Below are 18,366 nucleotides of genomic sequence, written 5' to 3'. Positions count from 1 at the left end.
AGGGATCCAGGTTCGATTCTAACCTCTGGTGTGTGGAACGTAGAACGTAGAACTGTGCAGCACAGTACAGGCCCTTCGGCCCACGATGATGTGCCGAACTTTTACCCTAAACCTAAGGTCTATCTAACTTCCACCCCTACCTTTATATTATCATTCAAATGCTTATCTAATAGCAGCTTAAATGACCCTAACGAGGCCGACTCCACTACCCTCTCCGGCAATGCATTCCACGCCCCTACAACTCTGAGTAAAGAACCTACCTCTGACGTCTCCCCGATATCTACCTCCACTCACTTTAAAACTATGCCCTCTCGTAATAGCTACCTCCACCCTAGGAAAAAGTCTCTGGCTGTCCACTTTATCTATACCTCTGATCATTTTGTACGCCTCTATCAAGTCACCTCTCATCCTTCATCATTCTAACGAGAAAAGCCCTAGCTCTCTCAACCTTTCCTCGTAAGACCTTCCCTCCATTCCAGGCAACATCCTGGTAAATCTCCCCTGCACCTTTTTTACAACGTTTCCACATCTTTCCTGTAATGAGGCGACCAGAACTGGACACAATACTCCAGATGTGGCCGAACCAGGCTTTTGGAAAGCTGGAGCATAACTTCTTGAACTCAATCCCTCTAATGAAAGCTAACGCACCATACGCCTTCTTAACAACTCTATCCACCTGCTTTCAGGGAACTGTGGACATGAACCCCAAGATCCCTCTGCTCCACACTGCCAAGAATCTTTCCGTTAACCCTGTGCTCTGCTTTCAAGTTTGTTCTTCCAAAATGAATCACCTCACACTTTTCAGGGTTAAACTCCATCTGCCACTTCTCAGCCCAGCTCTGCATCCTATCAATGTCCCTCTGTAACCTAGAACAGCCCTCCACACTATCCACAACTCGACCCACCTTTGTATCATCCGTGAACTTACTAATCCACCCTTCCACTCCTACATCCAAATCATTTACAAAAATCACAAATAGAAGAGGACCCAGGACAGATCCTTGTGGTACACCACTCATAACTGAGCACCATGTTGAATATTTTCCATCCATACCACCCTTTGTCTTCTAAGGGTCAGCCAATTCTGAATCCAATCTGCCACATTTCCCCCTATCCCATGCCTCCTTACTTTCTGCATGAGCCTACCAGGGGGAACCTTATCAAACGCCTTACTTAAATCCATGTATACCACATCCACTGCTCTACCTTCATCCACGTGTTTGGTCACCTCTTCAGAGAATTCAATAAGGTTTGTGAGACATGATCTACCCCTTACAAATCCATATTGACTATCACAAATCAAACTATGCCTATCCAAGTGATCATAAATCCTATCTCTCAGAGCTCTTTCCAATAATTTGCCCACCACTGAAGTAAAACTAACTGGCCTGTAATTTCCGGAGTTATCCCTATTCCCCTTCTTGAACAAGCAAATGATGTTTGCCACTCTCCAGTCTTCCGGCACTATACCCATGGACAGTGAGGATGAAAAGATCAATGCCGAAGGCCCTGCAATCTCTTCCCTTGCTTCCCATAGAATACTTGGATAAATCCCATCAGGCCCGGGGGACTTATCTATCTTCAAGTTCCTCAAAATTCCGAGTACATCTTCCTTACTAACATCTACCTCCTCCAGCCTACCAGCCTGTTTCACACTGTCCTCCCCTGTAATGAGGTCCCTCTCAGTTGTGAATACCAAAGAAAAGTATTCAGGAGTTTGCACAATCTCCCCGTGTCTTTGTGGATTTCCCCCCGGTGGCTCTGGTTTCTTGCCACAGTCCAAAGATGCGCAGGTTAGGTGGCTTGGCCATGGAAAATGCAGGGATAGGGTAAAGGGGGGGGGGTGGATATGGGTGTGATACTCTTCAGAGGGATGGTGCGGACTTGATGGGTTGAATGGCTGATGTACGGTTTCTATGATTCAATAATTTTGGTGTCTGCTTTTTGTGGTATTTAAATGTAGAATTCAAGAACACCATGAGGCTATTCGTGTACAATTATGGACCCTGGTGAGAGAAACTAAATGTGTACACTAAAATGATACTGTCACTGATTTTTTTTTTTATAAGTCAGAAATCGCATGACACCAGGTTATAGTCCAACAAGTTTATTTAAAATCATAAGCTTTTGGAGCTTAGCCCTTTGTTAGGTGCTCATGATTCCAAATAGATGTGTTGGACTATAACCTGGTGTTGTGTGACTTTTGACTTTGTCCACCCCAGTCCAACACCGGCACCTCTACATCACTGATTTTTAAAAACTGTCTGACCTCTGTATAGGTCCAAGTGATAATGCAATTGGTACCTGGTCATTTTTGAGGCAGCGTGCACAGCTTTCAATATTTGTATTGAAGATTTGTAGCTCAGGTTGTGGATGAAGTTGTTGTAGGTCCTTGGCCAGTTTGTGTGTAGGTGTGCCTCATAGGGAGACAATGGGTCTGAGGGGGATGTCTGGCTGATGGACTTTGGGTAGTCTGTAGAAGCGGCCGATGTCAAGAACATATCAGAACTGACAACGAGACTCCTACGACCACTAGGAATCATGGCAGGGCACAAACCCACAGCCACACTACGACAAACACTCAAGGACCAAAGAACCCATACCCGTGACATGTAGGACCAACGTAGTTGACAAAATACCTTGCAATGACTGCAACAAACATTACATTGGCCAGACTGGAAGGAAACGAGCCATCTGGATACATGAAAACCAGCTAACGGCAAAACGACGTGACAAACTTTCCCTCCTCTCAGTGCACTCGAACAATGAAGGCCATCAATTTAACTGGGACATTGTGACCATCCTAGGTCAAGCCAACCACAGACATGCACAGGAATTCCTAGAGGCCTGGTTTTCAACCCATGATTGAAACAATAAACATGTAAAATTAGACCCCATATACAAACCTATGCAGAACAGAACTGGAAATGTCACAACCCAACTTAACAGAGTGGATCATATAAGTACCAAGTGGAGTAGAACAGCATCGCTTCATCGGAGGCCGCATTGATGAAGTTACCTAGCGTAGTGACGTCTGTACAAAAACCAGCTAGCTCGGTGAGCAAGCCAACAACCTCATTTATATCACATACCAACTTGAACGTTAATAAAACTGACACGTCGCAGTGTTTAAACTGCAGTTTGTGTGAGGAGAGGAGGTAGCCCACTGTAAGTTGCTTGTATGGAATAGTGTTGTTTAGTGTTTAGAAATATGTCAAATTAATAGTTTTGCACTTGAAACGAGTATATAAAAGTCACAAAAAACGGGGAAGGTTGGCAGTTTAAAAGTTAATGCAGAGATCCAACTTTGTCTGCAAGTACAGGACTCCAGACTATTGTAATTCCTATTAAAATGCCAAACATCTCTTTGTCAATGTCTAAGCACTCTCCATTTGGCCAAAGAATCGAAGTAAATCTGCACCTTAACTGTGACTGTTGTGGTGTTGCCAATTCCATACTCTTGCAGGTAATCTACAAGATGTGTCTGCATTACGATTTACTTGCGCTTTGTTAGCTACCATTATTTATTTTAAAAAAAAACAAATGTTGACGAATTTGCGCTCCATTTCTTCAAGATTGTTATGCAGCTTTTTCTGCTTTTCTTTCTCCCTCCATTTGAAACCTATTTAGAAGAACAGTTGAGTATTACCGGAAATCATCTGTCTGAAGATGCTGGTTGACCAGCTGATTTTTTTTTGTTGAATGTAATTTTAAATGTAATTGGCCTAATTTTTATTAGTACATTTTGCATTCCATGGAATAAAGCCATGTTTATGCAATTGACTTGTGTAGGTATGTATATTTATCCAGGTCCTGTCTATAAGATTTATTTGGCACATTACGTGCTGTGGTAGACCTGACTCCATCTTTTCTCCCCTCTTTTTTTGCCATTTTAGTATGAGTGGCCACCGAGTAGTCCCATCCTCAGCAACCCATTTCTACGCAGCTACAAAGTTTGCAGTAACTGCCCTGACTGAGGGGTTAAGGCAAGAGCTTCAAGAAGCCCAGACGCACATACGGGCTACGGTAAGAACTGCGCCAACTAAATGAAAGGAGGCTTCCTTGCATGGGACATTCGAGATTGGTGAAATATTACAGTGCAGCTACTTTCAAAACAGATAACACCTTTGCACGGGAATGTAGAGGTTGGGAAAAGGATAACTAGCCAGGGTTCCACTCATTGCATCTGATCACTGGAGGTGGGTAGAGGGTGAATGATTGATGAAGTCTCAATTGACATACCCAGAGTCAAATAGGCTGCTGACCTGTGATATCAAGTTTTAAATTTGAGGAATGGCCACTTGTATGAGGTTGCAGAGTGCTCTCACCAGCCATGTAAACTTAATCCAGTTAACAGTTAAGTATATAAGGCTGAATGTGGAACATTCTTGGTATGTGTTATTTAAAAAAAAACTGGGTGGAATTATCCTCTCCCTGGCATGAGCAAAAAGGGAAATAATTAGGCAAGTTATAGAGTCAGAAAGATACAGCATGGAAACAAACCCTTTGGTCCAACTTTTCCATGCTAACCAGATATCCTAAATTAATGTACTCCTATTTTGCCAGCGTTTGGCCCATATTCCTCTAAACCCGTCCGATTCATCTACCCCTCCAGATACAATTAGAACATTTACAAAGGTATCAGCCTCCACCACTTCCTCTGGTGGTTCATTCCATACATGCACCAACCTCTGCATGAAAAAGTTGCCCCTTACATCCCTTTTAAATCTTTTTCCTCTCACCTTAAACCAATGCTGTCTAGTTTTGGACTCCGATCTTGGGGAAAAGACCTTGATTTATTCTCCTTATCTATGCCCCCGTGATTTTATAAACCTCTATAAGGTCACCCCTCCGCCTCCGATGTTCCAGGAAAAATAGCCCCAGCCTATTCAGCCCCTCTTTATAGCTCAAACCCTCCAAACCTGGCAACATCCCTGTAAATCTTTTCTGAACCCTTTCAAGTTTAACAACAAAGGAGTTGGGATGTCATGTTGAAGTTGTACAGGACATTGGTGAGGCCTCTTCTGGAATACTGTGTCCAGTTCTGGTCACCCTGTTATAGGAAAGATATTATTAAGTTGGAGAGGGCTCAGAAGAGATTTACCAGGATATTGTCGGGTATGGAAGGTTTGAGTTAAAATGAAAAGTGGATAGGCTGAGACTATTTTCACTGGAGCATGGGAGGTTGAGAGGTGATCTTTTATAGTTTAACTCTATTTATATCCCTCATTATTTTATAATGATAGGTGTCTTTTCTCTAGGATGGGGGATTTCAAGGCTCGCGGGCACGTTTTTAAGATGAGAGGAGAGAGATTTTTAAAAAAAACATGAGGGGCAAATTTTTTTAGAGGGTGGTTTGCGTGTGGAAGTGGTGGATGTGGGGACAGTTCGAATGTTTAAAAGACATTTGGATAAGTACATTAATTGGAAATGTTTGGAAGGGATATAGGCCAGGAGCAGGCAGGTGGGGTTAACTTAGTTTGGGATTATGTTCAGCATGGACTGGTTGAACTGAAGGGTCTGTTTCCGTGTTGTATGACGTTATGACTCTATAACATCTTCCGTATACCAAGGAGACCAAAAGTGAACACAGTATTCCACAAGTGGCCTAACCAATGTCCTGTACAGCCGCAACATGACATCCCAACTCCTATACTCAATGTACTAACTAACAAAGGCAAGCATACCAAATGTCTACCTGCTACTCCACTTTCCAGCAACTATGAACCTGCACTCCAAGATCTCTTGTTCGGCAACACTCCCCAGGACCTTACCATTAAGTGCATAAGTCCTGCCTTGATTTGCTCTACCATAACATAGCACCTCACATTTATCTAGATTAAATTTCATCTGCCATTCCTCGGCCCACCTGATCAACATCCTGTTGTATACTGAGGTAATCTTCTTCACTGTCCACTACACCTCCGATTTTGTGTCATCCACAAATTTACTAACCGTACCTCCTCTGTTCACATCCAGACAATTTGTATTATTGACAAAAGTAGTGGACCCAGCACCGATCCCTGTGGCACACCAACGAAAGCAATCCTCCATCACCACCTTCTGTCTCCTACCTTTGAGTCAATTTTGTATCAAAATGGCTAGTTCTCCCTGTATTCCACGTGGTCTAACCTTGTTAACCAGTCTACCATGCAGAACCTTGTTGAGTGCCTTACTGAGGTCCATGTAGACTTGATCGTGGCAAGCCACTTGTGCCCTTCCTACCACCTTGCCAATTAAGTTCTGGACATGAAATTCCATGGACAACCTTCTGAACCTGCCACCAATTAAACTTTTACTGTAAGTAGCCAATGAATGGGCTCTTAAGGGCTACCACTTGCCACCTCCCTAATTACCTGCTTTCCTGTCAGCAAGAAAGGTGGTGGCAAGTTTACTGATTGGGAAAGCAGGGCAACATGCCTGCTGGGCTAGGAGACTATAGGGTGTTTCTCCATTTGCATTCCCAACTCGCAGCAAGAAAATACTTCTTATCTTCTCACTTAAATTTCTCAAGGAGGATGCCTCAACTGGCAGTCTTTAGGATCCAGATAATGCCAGCCAGTGACTTCTGGTGACCAATGTTGAGGTGTGTGATAGAAACCTGCCCATGTTTCCTGTCCAATCTTGTGCTGATTGGCATATGATCTGTTGAGTAATCTTGGAAGTTAGGGATGTTGGGGCCACCTTTAAACACCTGTCTTTACGCTTGAGTGCAGAAAGGGGAAAACTCACCTTGTCTGACTCAACAAACTTGACCAGCCGGCCATTTGCTTCCCAGTTGTTAGAAACCTTTTTGATGGCACTAGTCACTATTTAGCCAGGCATTTTTAAAAATAAATTATCCTCAGTCATATTATACATTTTAAATTATCCTCTTCCTTTAACATGTTCTTCATTTCTGTTGATAATACTGGTATTGGAAGTGATTTAGGAATTAAGATGACCCATGATTGTGTTGAACTGTGAGCAGTCTTGGCTGATGACTTAATCTACTCTAATGTAATAGGCAATAGAAGAGAATGTCAATTCTGATCTGTTTTTCAGATCCTGAAGGTATATGAGGAGTAGTATTTAATCCTGCGAACAGGGGTATTGGGTGCTGGTGAGAATTGAAGGATGAATAATTTCTAGCTCATCTTCCCCAATTTTAATTGGGTGGGAGATGGACTGGCAATGGTTGAGGCCAACCTGTTCAGTAGGTAGGGCAGCCAGTAAAATCTTCTAAGGCAGCATACTGTCATTTTCATGATCTTTTGTAAAATGCATTTATTCATTTTTGCTAGGTTTTCTGAGGCTTTTAAATTCCAACAGGTAAATGACAATAAGATATAGTGATTCAACAGAGGACTGCATTTAAAACCGTTTCACTTCCGCACTTCTAACAAACTTACTGCTTCCATCATCACGATTATTTGACTCAGCTGTTTACCTGCCAGCTCTCTGCCAACCAGTCCCCATCCCCACACCTACGATCTATCTCTCCCTAATCCAAATCATTCTCTTACGAGAAAACATAGAATATAGGCCATTGAGCCTGTTCAACCATTCAGTACGACCATGGCTAATCACCTAATTCAGTATCCCATTCCTGCTTCCTCCCCATATCTTTTGATTCCTTTAGTGCGAAGGATTATATATACATCTTTCTTGAAATTCTTCAATGCTTTGACCTCAACAGTTTCCTGTCACGGAGCATTCCACAGGCTCACTAGTCTCTTAGTGAAGAAATTTCTACTCATTTCTGCCATTACAGGCCTACCCCTGATGCTTAGAATGTGAACGCTGGTTCTGGACTTCCCAGTTACCGAGAACATCCTTCCTGCTTCTACCCAGTCTAATCCTGTTTAGGATTTTATAGGTTCCTATGAGATCCACCCTTAGTCTAACTGAGCCCGTCCCTCCCTGTATGTCGGCCGCACAATCCCAGGAATAACTCTGGGAGACATTCATTGCACTCCTTCAGTAGATCGAACATCTTTCCCTATTCTCTATTTTTGACTTTTCATCATCTCTTTCTCTCCTTATGCTGAAGCCTCAACTGTTCCTAATTCTCAGGTCTGTTTTTTTTTGTTTAGCCAATTTGTGTGCCTCTTCCTTGGATTTAATACTATCACTTATGTCCCTTGTTAGTCATGCTTTGACCATGTTTCCCATTTTTATGCCAAACTGGAATGAATAACTTATGCAGTTTGACCATGCACTCTTTCAGTATATGCCATTGCCTCTCTACCGTCATCCTTTTAAATAACAATCCCCAAATTTTGTAAACAAAACAAAGAACTGTGGATACTGAAGATCTGAAACAAAAACTGAAATTGCTGAAGAAATTGGGCAGTTCTGAAGACTGATTATTGGACTCAAAATCTTAGCTCTGCTTTCTGGCCACAGATACTGCCAGACATGTTGAGTTTTTTTATCACAGTTCACGCCTCATACCATTGTAATTTCCTTTATTTAAAATCAGGACCCTAGTCTCAAACAACTGCATCACTCTACATCTTAATGAAGAATTCATCGTATTGTAGTCTCTTTTTCCCTAAGGTCCCACTCATAACTGGATTGTCTATTATTCATTCCTCGTTAAACAGTACCCAGTCAAGGATGACCTTTTCCCTCTTTGATTCTTCAATGTATTGATCCATAAAGCTATTGCAGAACCCCTACAGTGCAGAAGGAGGCCATTTGGCCCAACGAGTCCACATCAGCCCTCCGAACCCTATCACATTTACCATGGCTGATCCATTTAGCCTACTCATCCCTGAACACTATAGACTATTTCAGTATGGCCAGTCCACCTAACTTACACACACATCTTTTGGATTGTGGGAGGAAGCTGGAGCACCTGGAGAAAACCCATGCAGACGTGGGGAGGACGTGCAAACTCCACACAGCCATTCAAGGCCAGAATTGAACCGGAGTCCCTGGTGCTGTGAGGTAGTAGTGCTAACAACTGAGCCACTGTGCTGCTTCTATACAGTCCAAGAATTCCTCCTTCACAGTTTGCTTCTGATTTGATTTGCCCAATCTGTATGCAGATTGAAGTCTCCTATAATTACAGCATGCCTTTATTACTTGTATCCTAATTTCTTGTTTAATGCCTTCCTCAATATTACTGCTGCAGTTTGGGGTCTACATACAACCCCCACTATAATTTTCTGCCTCTTGGTTTTTCTCAGCTCAACCATACAGATTCTACTTCACTAGAGATAATATTCTTCCTCACAATCACATTAATTTCCTTTTTAATCAGCAGCGTCGCCCCAACTTTTACTTTTTGTCTGCCATTTATAAAAACTGAAAACCCTGGGATATGCAGTTCCCATTTCTGGTCACTGCACAGCACGTTTCTGTAATCACCTCTGTTATACCTGTTTAGATCTATTTGCACAACTAATCAATTCACTTTACTGTGAAAGTTGCATCATAAGGCATGTCTTTTTTAGCATTCTTTGTTCTATTTGATTCTAACCCTTGAATTCTCTGCCTATTATCTTTCTTATTTCTCATTCTGTCTTTGGATTTTAGTCCTTATTTCCTTGTCATTTGTCTTCCAGTTTAGATATGCAACTCCCCATCATTTTAGTTTAAACCCTCCCCAACCGCACTTTCAAATATATCCCCTTGGACATCGGTTTTGGTTCTGCCTAGGTGCAACCCATTTAGATCGTACAGGTGCTGTATCTGCCAGAACCAGTCCCACTGCACCAGGAATCTGAATCCTTTTATCTTTGTACCATCTCTCCAACCATGTATTCATTGGATGTATCCTGCTAATTACTATTTTGACCAGCAAGTGGCACTGGTAGCAATCCTGTGATCATTACTCTTTTGAGGTCCTATTTCTCCTTGCTCATCCCGTCCAACTAAACCGCAATCTCTCCTTTCCTTCCCTTTGCTTGTTGGCTGTCGTCACAAGTCCAGGCTTGCATAAAATTTAAAATGCATCCTCCTGTTAAACCGTACTTCAGAGTTTCCCACCCTGAACCCCCCCTGTCTCTTCTTAATATCAGGAGTTGGTCTTCAACAGTAAACACTATACTGGACCTACGTGGTTAGGGAATAAAGTGACTAGTATCCTTTATGGACAAATATATAGGAGGACCTTTGCTTGCTTAACTCTGTTTGCTCAAGGCTAAAACGGGTATCTTTGTTTAGTGTTTTCTTTTTTTACAGAAGACAGTTAATTTTTTTTGCTGACAAGGACCTACGAATAGGCATTGTACCTCTCCCAAACCATTCTGTTGTCATTAGTTAAAGAAAATTCTTGGTTTTTGAACTTGTGACTCCTGTGATTGTCAAAGTAAAGAAACAACAAATGCTGCTTGACTGGCTGTAGTCCATGTTACCGTTTTGTTCTTTGATAATGTTCCTGTGGAGCACCTTGGTTTGTTTTACATTATAAGTGCTATATATAAATGCAAACTGATGTTGTAACTTTGCCTTGTGCCCTCTACAGTCTGTATCTCCAGGACTGGTGGAAACAGAGTTTGCATTTAGGCTTTATAACAATGATCCAGAAAAAGCTGCAGCAACGTATGAGAACCTTGAGGTATGGAAGCCAAACTGTTGTGTAAATAAATTCCTGTGCATGTCTTAGCTGCTAATTTCCTGGTCACTGTTGTAAGTATCTGAGCCTAAATGAGGTTTGTTTAGATGCTAGGGTATGAAGTAATCTGAAAACCTAAAAGGAAGGAGAGAAACAAAGCCTAACCTTGATGAAAATGCTATATATATCTTAATGAATTTTTCATTCCCATCCATATGACGTGAAGAAAAATGTATGGACACATGCAAGGGAAAATGGAATGTGTTGCCACTAAACCTGTTGGAACAGACAGTATTAAAAAATTTAAAGGCAGGCTTAAAGTATACATAAGGGAGAAAGACATTGAAGGATATTGCGCAGATAATAAAGAGGTGGTTAAAATGTGATGCGTCTCTGCAGAGCATAAGCACAGCCATGCATCAGTTGGGTGAGTATTCAGCATTTTTGCTGTAGATTGTATGTAGCTTAACTAGTGCAAACTTGGACTGAAATCAAGTATTTAGATTTTACAAAATGGGTGATCATTTTGTGCTATATAATGTTATAAATGAGTGTCACAAGACCAAGTCCATGTTGCAATTATATTACATTATAATCAATAAACAAGAGAGTTTCCAAATTTATTCCTGAATCTCACTTCAAAGAAATGTCTCATTTACAATGGCCAGGACCACTGGAGGTTCAATAGTATCTTTTAAACAGAGTACATCAGCATGGCCTGATACCTGATTTCCAGTTATGAATCAAAATAGGTGTTGATCAGTTTGTTTCCAACCCAGAGATTTGTGCTGGATCTTGTATTGGGGAAAATAACTGTATTAAGGAATCCATTTGGGAGCAGTGATTCAGAGACAGTGATTATAATTAGGTTTACAATGGTTATGGTGAAGATCAAGTTACAGTGATGTGCTAGAATACTTAAAGGGGAGATGGGAGACTGAGGTTAGCTTCAATACGTTAAAGGGTCTGGCCTAGGTGAATTAGAATCCAAAGTTGGTAGGCAAAACAATAATTCAACAAAGGTAAGTATTTAACCAGAAGATGATTCAGCTACAGAGAAAGCACAACCCACAAGGAAAAGGAAGAGCATCCAAAGCTGGTTTCCTGGATAACTAACGACATTGAGATGAAAAGAAACAGAAAAAGAATGCTGATGACAAATGTCAGTTTCATATTATAGTAGAGAACTGAGCTGAATGTAGGCAATACTGTGTAGATCTGAAAGAGAATAAGAGAATGATGATAGTCACTAACCTATCCTCAAAAGTCGTTTGTAAATATGTATAGAAAAGCGGCAGACCAAGGGATGGTGGGGACAACTGGGACTAAAGAAGAAATTCTTATGTAGACAGAGGGTGTGGCTGATGTTCAGTCAGTATTTTACGTTTGTCTTCACTAGCAGCATCCTCATCTTCAATGTATCAGTAAATGAGAAGGTAGCAGCTAATATTGGACAGGGTTAAAATATAGAATCAAATATTTAAGTCTTGCATTCCTCAAAATGAAAATGGCACTCAGTCCAATTGGGATGCATCTAGATAACTGGGAAAAATGAGGGTGTAAATTGCAGAGACTCTAACCGCAATCTTCCTATCTTGGAAATGACATTGATGTCATAGAACAAGATAGAATACAGATGATCTATCCCTTGATAAACATGTTAACCAGAAGCTAATCAGTATATGTCTGTGAAATAATCTAGGGCAGAGTAACATTTAGCAAGTTATGGGTTAACAAGAAAGTTTTGTTAAAGGCTAATTGTGTTTGACTAACTTAATCAAGTTCTATAAGGTAATTGTGAGGGTTTATGTTATGTACACAGATAAAATGTATGATGGTCCTTAATCAATTTTGAACTTAAGGGACAGAACTTTAGACTGGAAGGACGTATACAATTATGTTCCCACCATTTGCATCATTTTGATGTATATCAGTGACCTGCACCTGGATATAAACTAAAAAAAGGGACTGCAGGATCAGAGAGAATTGGGATCTGTATGTACACAATTTTTTGAAGGTGGCAGGAAAAATTGGGAAGACTTTTTTTTTCCCCCAAAAAAATACTGTATCCTTTGTTTTTACTAGTTGTGGAATAGTAAAGCAAGATAAATTGATTGAAACACTGGTTCAGTCTGATCTAAATCTCCCTGGCAAAGGCAAGTAAATCTTCATTATGACAAGAAGGTTGATTAGGGTAGTTGCTTAAAAGACTTGGAAACCTACAAAATATTCCAAACAGCAATGTATCTGCGAGCGAAGTTGACTGGATGGTTAAAAATAAAGTAGGTTTGAACCTGCATCAAATCATGGCAATGACCAGCAGAGTGAGGGATTGTTACTTCTTCTAGCTTTGTAATGGAAGAGACTGTTTGTTTGTTTGTTTGTTCAATTGAAACCATTTGTCAAATATATCACAGTTGGCTTGCACAACTGTCCATATCGAGCAAAATCATTTGTGATAACCAAATAAATTGAAAAATGTTGAAGTTTACAGCACAAAAAGAGGCAGTTCAGTCCATCATTGCTAGAGCAATCCAAATAAATTGTCCTGCTCTGCTGTCTCCCAAACAGTCCTGCATTGCTTTATGTATCAAAAGTTAATGCCCCTTTCCTTTAAGAAGCACTGTGTATCTGTTACACTCAATTCTGTATTTTTGCATTGTTTCTATTACGTATCTAGCTTTATCTGACAACCTGTGTTCTTTCACCTAGTGTCTGAAAGCAGAGGATTTGGCCAGTGCTGTTGTTTACATCTTAAGTGCACCTTCTCATGTTCAGGCAAGTAACAATCCATTGACTAGTTATGGGTATTCCATTGCACAACTTGACTTTTGGTGAGAATTCCTTCTGTGGTTATTTCAGTCCTCTCCATCTTTTTTTTTTAAACAGTGAAGGCACCTTTTAGTGCATTTAAGGCGGAAAATGTGTCAAGGTGGTTCACAGGAGAAACCTATGTTAAGCTGTAATAGTGTTTGTATAAGATGACTGGAAACATAGTTGAAATCTTAGGCAGACATTTTTAGATTTTACATTGCCTTAAGTTGTAATGTAATTTGGGGCTAAGGCAGGTATAGGTTGTAGATTAGCCATAATCACATTAAAATCTCAAGCTGTCACATGGTTTCTTTGTGTGCTTTTACTCATCATCAAATCTGTTAGTCAAAGAAAGAATTGAAACCCAAAGTAAAATGAGGTTACACAAAGATCTCTGTTGGATCATGGCTTTTATTAACAATTAAACCTTTCAAATTAAAAATATAATTTCTAAAGGTAAAGGTGCATAACACTAATTTGGGAGCGATACTAAGAGGCACATAGCTTGTAAATAAGTGTACAAGCTAGCAGAATGATTATATAATTGACAAGTGAATTTCAATGTATAAATTTAGTGTGAGCTCTTGTATTTGAGAACTCAATTTAGGAGGTCTCCTACTGTTTGGAAATGAAGTTAAATATCTAATTGTGGTGAAGGAACACAGGGATGTAATCAAGGATGTCACTGGTTGTAGAATCCTGAAGGGAGAGGATGATGCGCCGTAAGTCTCAGCGTATGTCAATGCCATTTACATATCTAGGAAAAGGAACATGGTTCTGCAGTCAGAGAGATAAATTAAAAGAAATTGCCAAGCAAGACTTCAAAAGTAGTAAACACTGAATCACACTCAGTGCCATGCACAAACGAGTACAGAACTAAGAGTAAAACACATGAATATGTGGTTGGAAAGATGGTGCAGGAGAGAGAGGCTTTAAATTCTTTGGATGTTGGAACCTGCCACAGGGGCGGTGGGACCTGTATAAGCCAGGTAGGTTGCACAGGACTGAATTCTTTGTAGGGCAATTTTGCTAGTGCTCTTCTAGAGTGGATAGTAAGTCTTAGAGAGTAATGTTTAGAGCTGAGAAAGTTTAGGGTTTAGCGAATAGTAGCATCTAAGTCAGAGTTATTATGCATGTACGTAAATGCAAGTGTGTGTTAAAATAGATAGTGTTTTAGGTACAGATTGCCACATGGCTTTGAGATGTTGTGGGTATAATGGAGAGTTGTATCAAGGAGGGGTAGGTCAGAACGTTAAATATTCTGGATATAAGCTATTAAGGAGAGGTAGGAAAGGAGGAAGGCCGGTGGGACTCATTTGAGGAGAACGTTACTGCGCTGGAAGGAGAGGATGTCCCAGAAGGATCAAAGACAGAATTGGTTTGGCTGGAGTTGAGGAACAAAAGGGTTTTGGGATTCCAGTTAATGAGAAGAATTGTAGGAATTGCAAGGAAATTGTAGGAAGCTTCAAATAGTATAGAGTAGTTTTATAATGGTGGCTTTTACTATCTCAGTCTTTATTTGAATGGTTTGTCGTTGAAAAGACCAAGAAGGACCAGTTCATACAACGTTTTCAAGAAAATTTCCTCCAGCACGTTTCCCGTCCAACGTGGAAAGAGGTCTGTTTGACTTGTTACTTGGAATTGATGTGGACCAAGTAATCAAGTGGCCTAGGGAGACATCTATGGGACAGTGATTGTTATATCACAGGATTTAGGCTGACTTTAGAAAAGGTCAAAGATCAATTCAGAGTAAGACCAACTAACTTAATTAACTGTGGGAATGCCAGCTTCAATGTGGTAAGAGTAAATCTGGGCTAAATAAATTAGTCTAAGGTAGGCAGATTTGGAGTGTCTCAGGTGGTGCCAAGGACTGGACAATTGTAGTGTTATGTTGTTCAAAAACAAATGTGGTAGCCAATCATGGACTAACTTGAAAAGAGGAGTTATTTTGGGCATACTCAGTATATCCCCTGAAAAGGGAAAGGTAGGGAAAACAAATCCAGAGTTCGCTGGATGACAGAGGAGATAGAAATTAGGATAAAGAAGATTATAAAATGGGCTTGTGACAGTTGTCGGGGGAAGGTAAAACTGGAACACAAGCTGAACATAGAATGTTTGGGTTGGGGGCAGGTGTGCAGTAAAGTATCAAGGAGCGAGTATGAAACAAAACTGGCAAAAAAAAATGTAACATGGACTCCAAGGCCTTCAATAGGTATGTAGATGGTAGGACGACGACTTGGGCCAATTGACCAAGAAAAGGAGTTCTGCATGGAGCTAGAGGCCATGGCTGATATATTAAATGAATATTTTACATTTATCTTTTCCATGGGTAGCATCTTATTGGTGGTAATAAAGAAGATCATTCAGACACCAGAGGGGTTTAAAATTGAAGCAGTGTTGTTATTAGATAGCAATCTGCACTTAAAGTTGATAAGACATTGGGACTAGGTGAGATGCACCCAAGGAATTAGAGTTAGCCTTATCTCATGCATACTCACTGTGAGTATAGTGAAAAGTTTACAAGTCACCGCTTATGACATCATTTTAGGTACAAATTTACCTAGGTAGAGATTCTTCAGTTCAAGTTGTTTGGAAAAAAATGAGAAAAATAAGGAAATAAAAAGTCTAGCATTACAAATCTTCACACCAACTTGGGTACGTAAGTACAAAATAGTAGGAACAAATTAGAAAAATGAAGAAATACAAAGTTCAGAATAACAGTTCTTCCAACCCGATCCACACTAGCGGCTAGCCTCCAAACCGTGCCAGGCTTCACCTCTAGGCTGGGAGTCTGCACCAGCTTACCTCGAGGCTCTTGAGGACAGAGTACATGATGAGACTGTATCCTCAGCATGGACTCCCAAAGGGAAGTGAGTGGAAATTGCAGAAGCACTAGCCATTATATTTTTTTTTCAGTCTTCCTTCGACTCTCGGGTGGTGCAAAGCACTGAACAATTTCAAATGTTATGCTGTTGTTCAAGTAAAGACAAAGATAAGCCCAATAAGTACTGACCAGTCAATTCATGTTAGATGGTGGGAAAACATTAGAGAAACTTCTAGAAATAGTAATTTGGGGAAAAAAATGCAGTTATGTGGACAGGCGAGAGTTAATTAAGGAAAGCCAGAATGGAGTTCTTGAGGAAAAATATTTAATTTGCTGGAGCTATTTTACAAGGTAAGCAGGAAGACTGAGCATTGCTGTTGATGTGGTGTACATGAACTTTTAAAAGACATTTGATATAGTGCCACAGAACAGGCCTGTGTGCAAAGTTATAGCTCATGGAATAGCAATATGGTATGGAATTAGTTGAGCATCAAGAAAGAGTGAGTAATGGTTCAATATTTTTACAGCTGGAGAAAATTTTCACCAGCGGTTAGTATTGGGACCTTTGCTTTTACTGTGTATCTTAAAGCCCTAGATCATGGTGCATAGGGCATCTTTTCAAAACTTGCCAGCCAATGTGCAACTTTGGAGCACTGCGAACTTTGGAGGAGGATAATGTAGAGCTACAGGAGGAAATAGACAGGTTGGTGAATTGGGTGAGCACTTAAAAGATTCAACGTGGAGAAAAGGGAAGTGATTCATTTTGGTAGGAAGAGCTTGGAAAGGCAGCAGGACAGATTGAGCGAGAGATTAATAAAACATACAATATCCCAGGCATTAGTAATAATAACATAGAATAGAAGAGCAGGGGAAGTTATTTTGACACTATATATGGCACTACCTCTGCTTCCACTAGTGTCGTGTTCATTTCTGGGCACTTCACTTTTGGGAAGAATGTGAAAGCATTAGAGATCATAGAGCAAGGATGAGGATCTTCATTTAGGAAGATAAATTGGAGAAGTTAGGACTGTTTTTCCTTAAGAAAAAGCTGAGAAGAGATTTGGCACTATTAAAAATCATGAGCAATGTGAACAATAGAGAAGAACTGTTCTCACTCAGGAAAGCGCAAAGAACAAGAGGGCACCAATTTGAGGTAATTAGTAAAAGAAGAAAAAGGGATGCAAGGAAAATGAGTGATTTGATTCTGGAATGCACTGCCTCAGTTTGGAGACATCCAATTAAGATTTTCAAAAGGAAGTTAAACAGTGTGTAGGGTTATGTGGAGAAGGTGTAGGAATGGCAAGCTGTATGTTGCTCATGAAGAACTGCTGCAGAAAGAACTGAACCACCACCTGAAATTTCTGCGAGTTGCAATGCAAGCCAGTAAGGACGTAGCAAAAACAAAGTGAGTGAGTTTTTTTTCTGGAAAAATAGTGATAAATTGTTTGTTTTTTATTAGACTGTACTAGCATTACAGTTAAGTTTTGACTACCATATTATAGAAAGGTACAGAATCACTGGAGATTTACAAGTATAATACCTGAACAATAAAGTTATACCTACTAGGAAAGGATGGAACATACTTTAGCCTCTTTCCTGAAGAGCAGGCCGAGGATGATCTTCGAGACCTTTAACATTAACATTATTAAAGGCTCATACTATACAAAGCAGATAGGAAGAATGCTTCTAGTTGTGGGATTCATTAGAACAAGGAGCCACCATTTAAGCTAATTGCTAAGAAATCCAAAATGTGTTAATTCAGAAAACCATTTTTATATCCAGAAGGTTAGCAAGAATGTGAAGCATTCTGCCACAGTGAGTGGTATAGAGGCATTTAGAGGTAGCTAGATGAGCATACAAAGGAGGAGGTAAACTAGAAAGAGGTTCAAGTGTGCCATTAATATTCCATGGATTGATCAGGTGGAATTACATGTTTTAGTGTTATACGTTCTATGTAATTTGATGTTTTAAAATAGCATTAAACAAAAACTTATTGATAGCACTTTAAATGTTTGAGTTTTTTATTCCATCTGACTACCTGATGAAAGATTAGTCATGGCCCTGCTTTGTCCTTGTGGTTATTTGCTGTAGTTATCCACAATCTAATATGTACTACATTTTTTTATTATTCATTCGATACATTTACCCCCCTGTTTTCCTCAATCTGGTACATAATGTTTCC

General features: G+C 40.2%; 1 protein-coding gene across 1 annotated transcript in view; it reads left to right on the top strand.

Moving 5' to 3' along the window:
• dhrs11a (dehydrogenase/reductase 11a) overlaps positions 1–18,366 on the top strand; it is an 82,137-nt gene that overhangs the window by 58,799 nt on the left and 4,972 nt on the right. The window contains exons 4-6 of the mRNA XM_048612660.1: positions 3,897–4,026; positions 10,457–10,549; positions 13,259–13,324. Of these exons, the coding sequence (XP_048468617.1) occupies positions 3,897–4,026; positions 10,457–10,549; positions 13,259–13,324 (289 nt within the window). The remainder of the gene's footprint in view (positions 1–3,896; positions 4,027–10,456; positions 10,550–13,258; positions 13,325–18,366) is intronic.

Source organism: Rhincodon typus, chromosome 26 (genome assembly GCF_021869965.1).
Source record: "Rhincodon typus isolate 14 chromosome 26, sRhiTyp1.1, whole genome shotgun sequence".
NCBI classification, from domain to species: Eukaryota; Metazoa; Chordata; class Chondrichthyes; order Orectolobiformes; family Rhincodontidae; genus Rhincodon; species Rhincodon typus.
The sequence above is the reverse complement of the archived record's forward strand: the minus strand, read 5'-3'. Positions and strand labels throughout refer to the sequence as shown.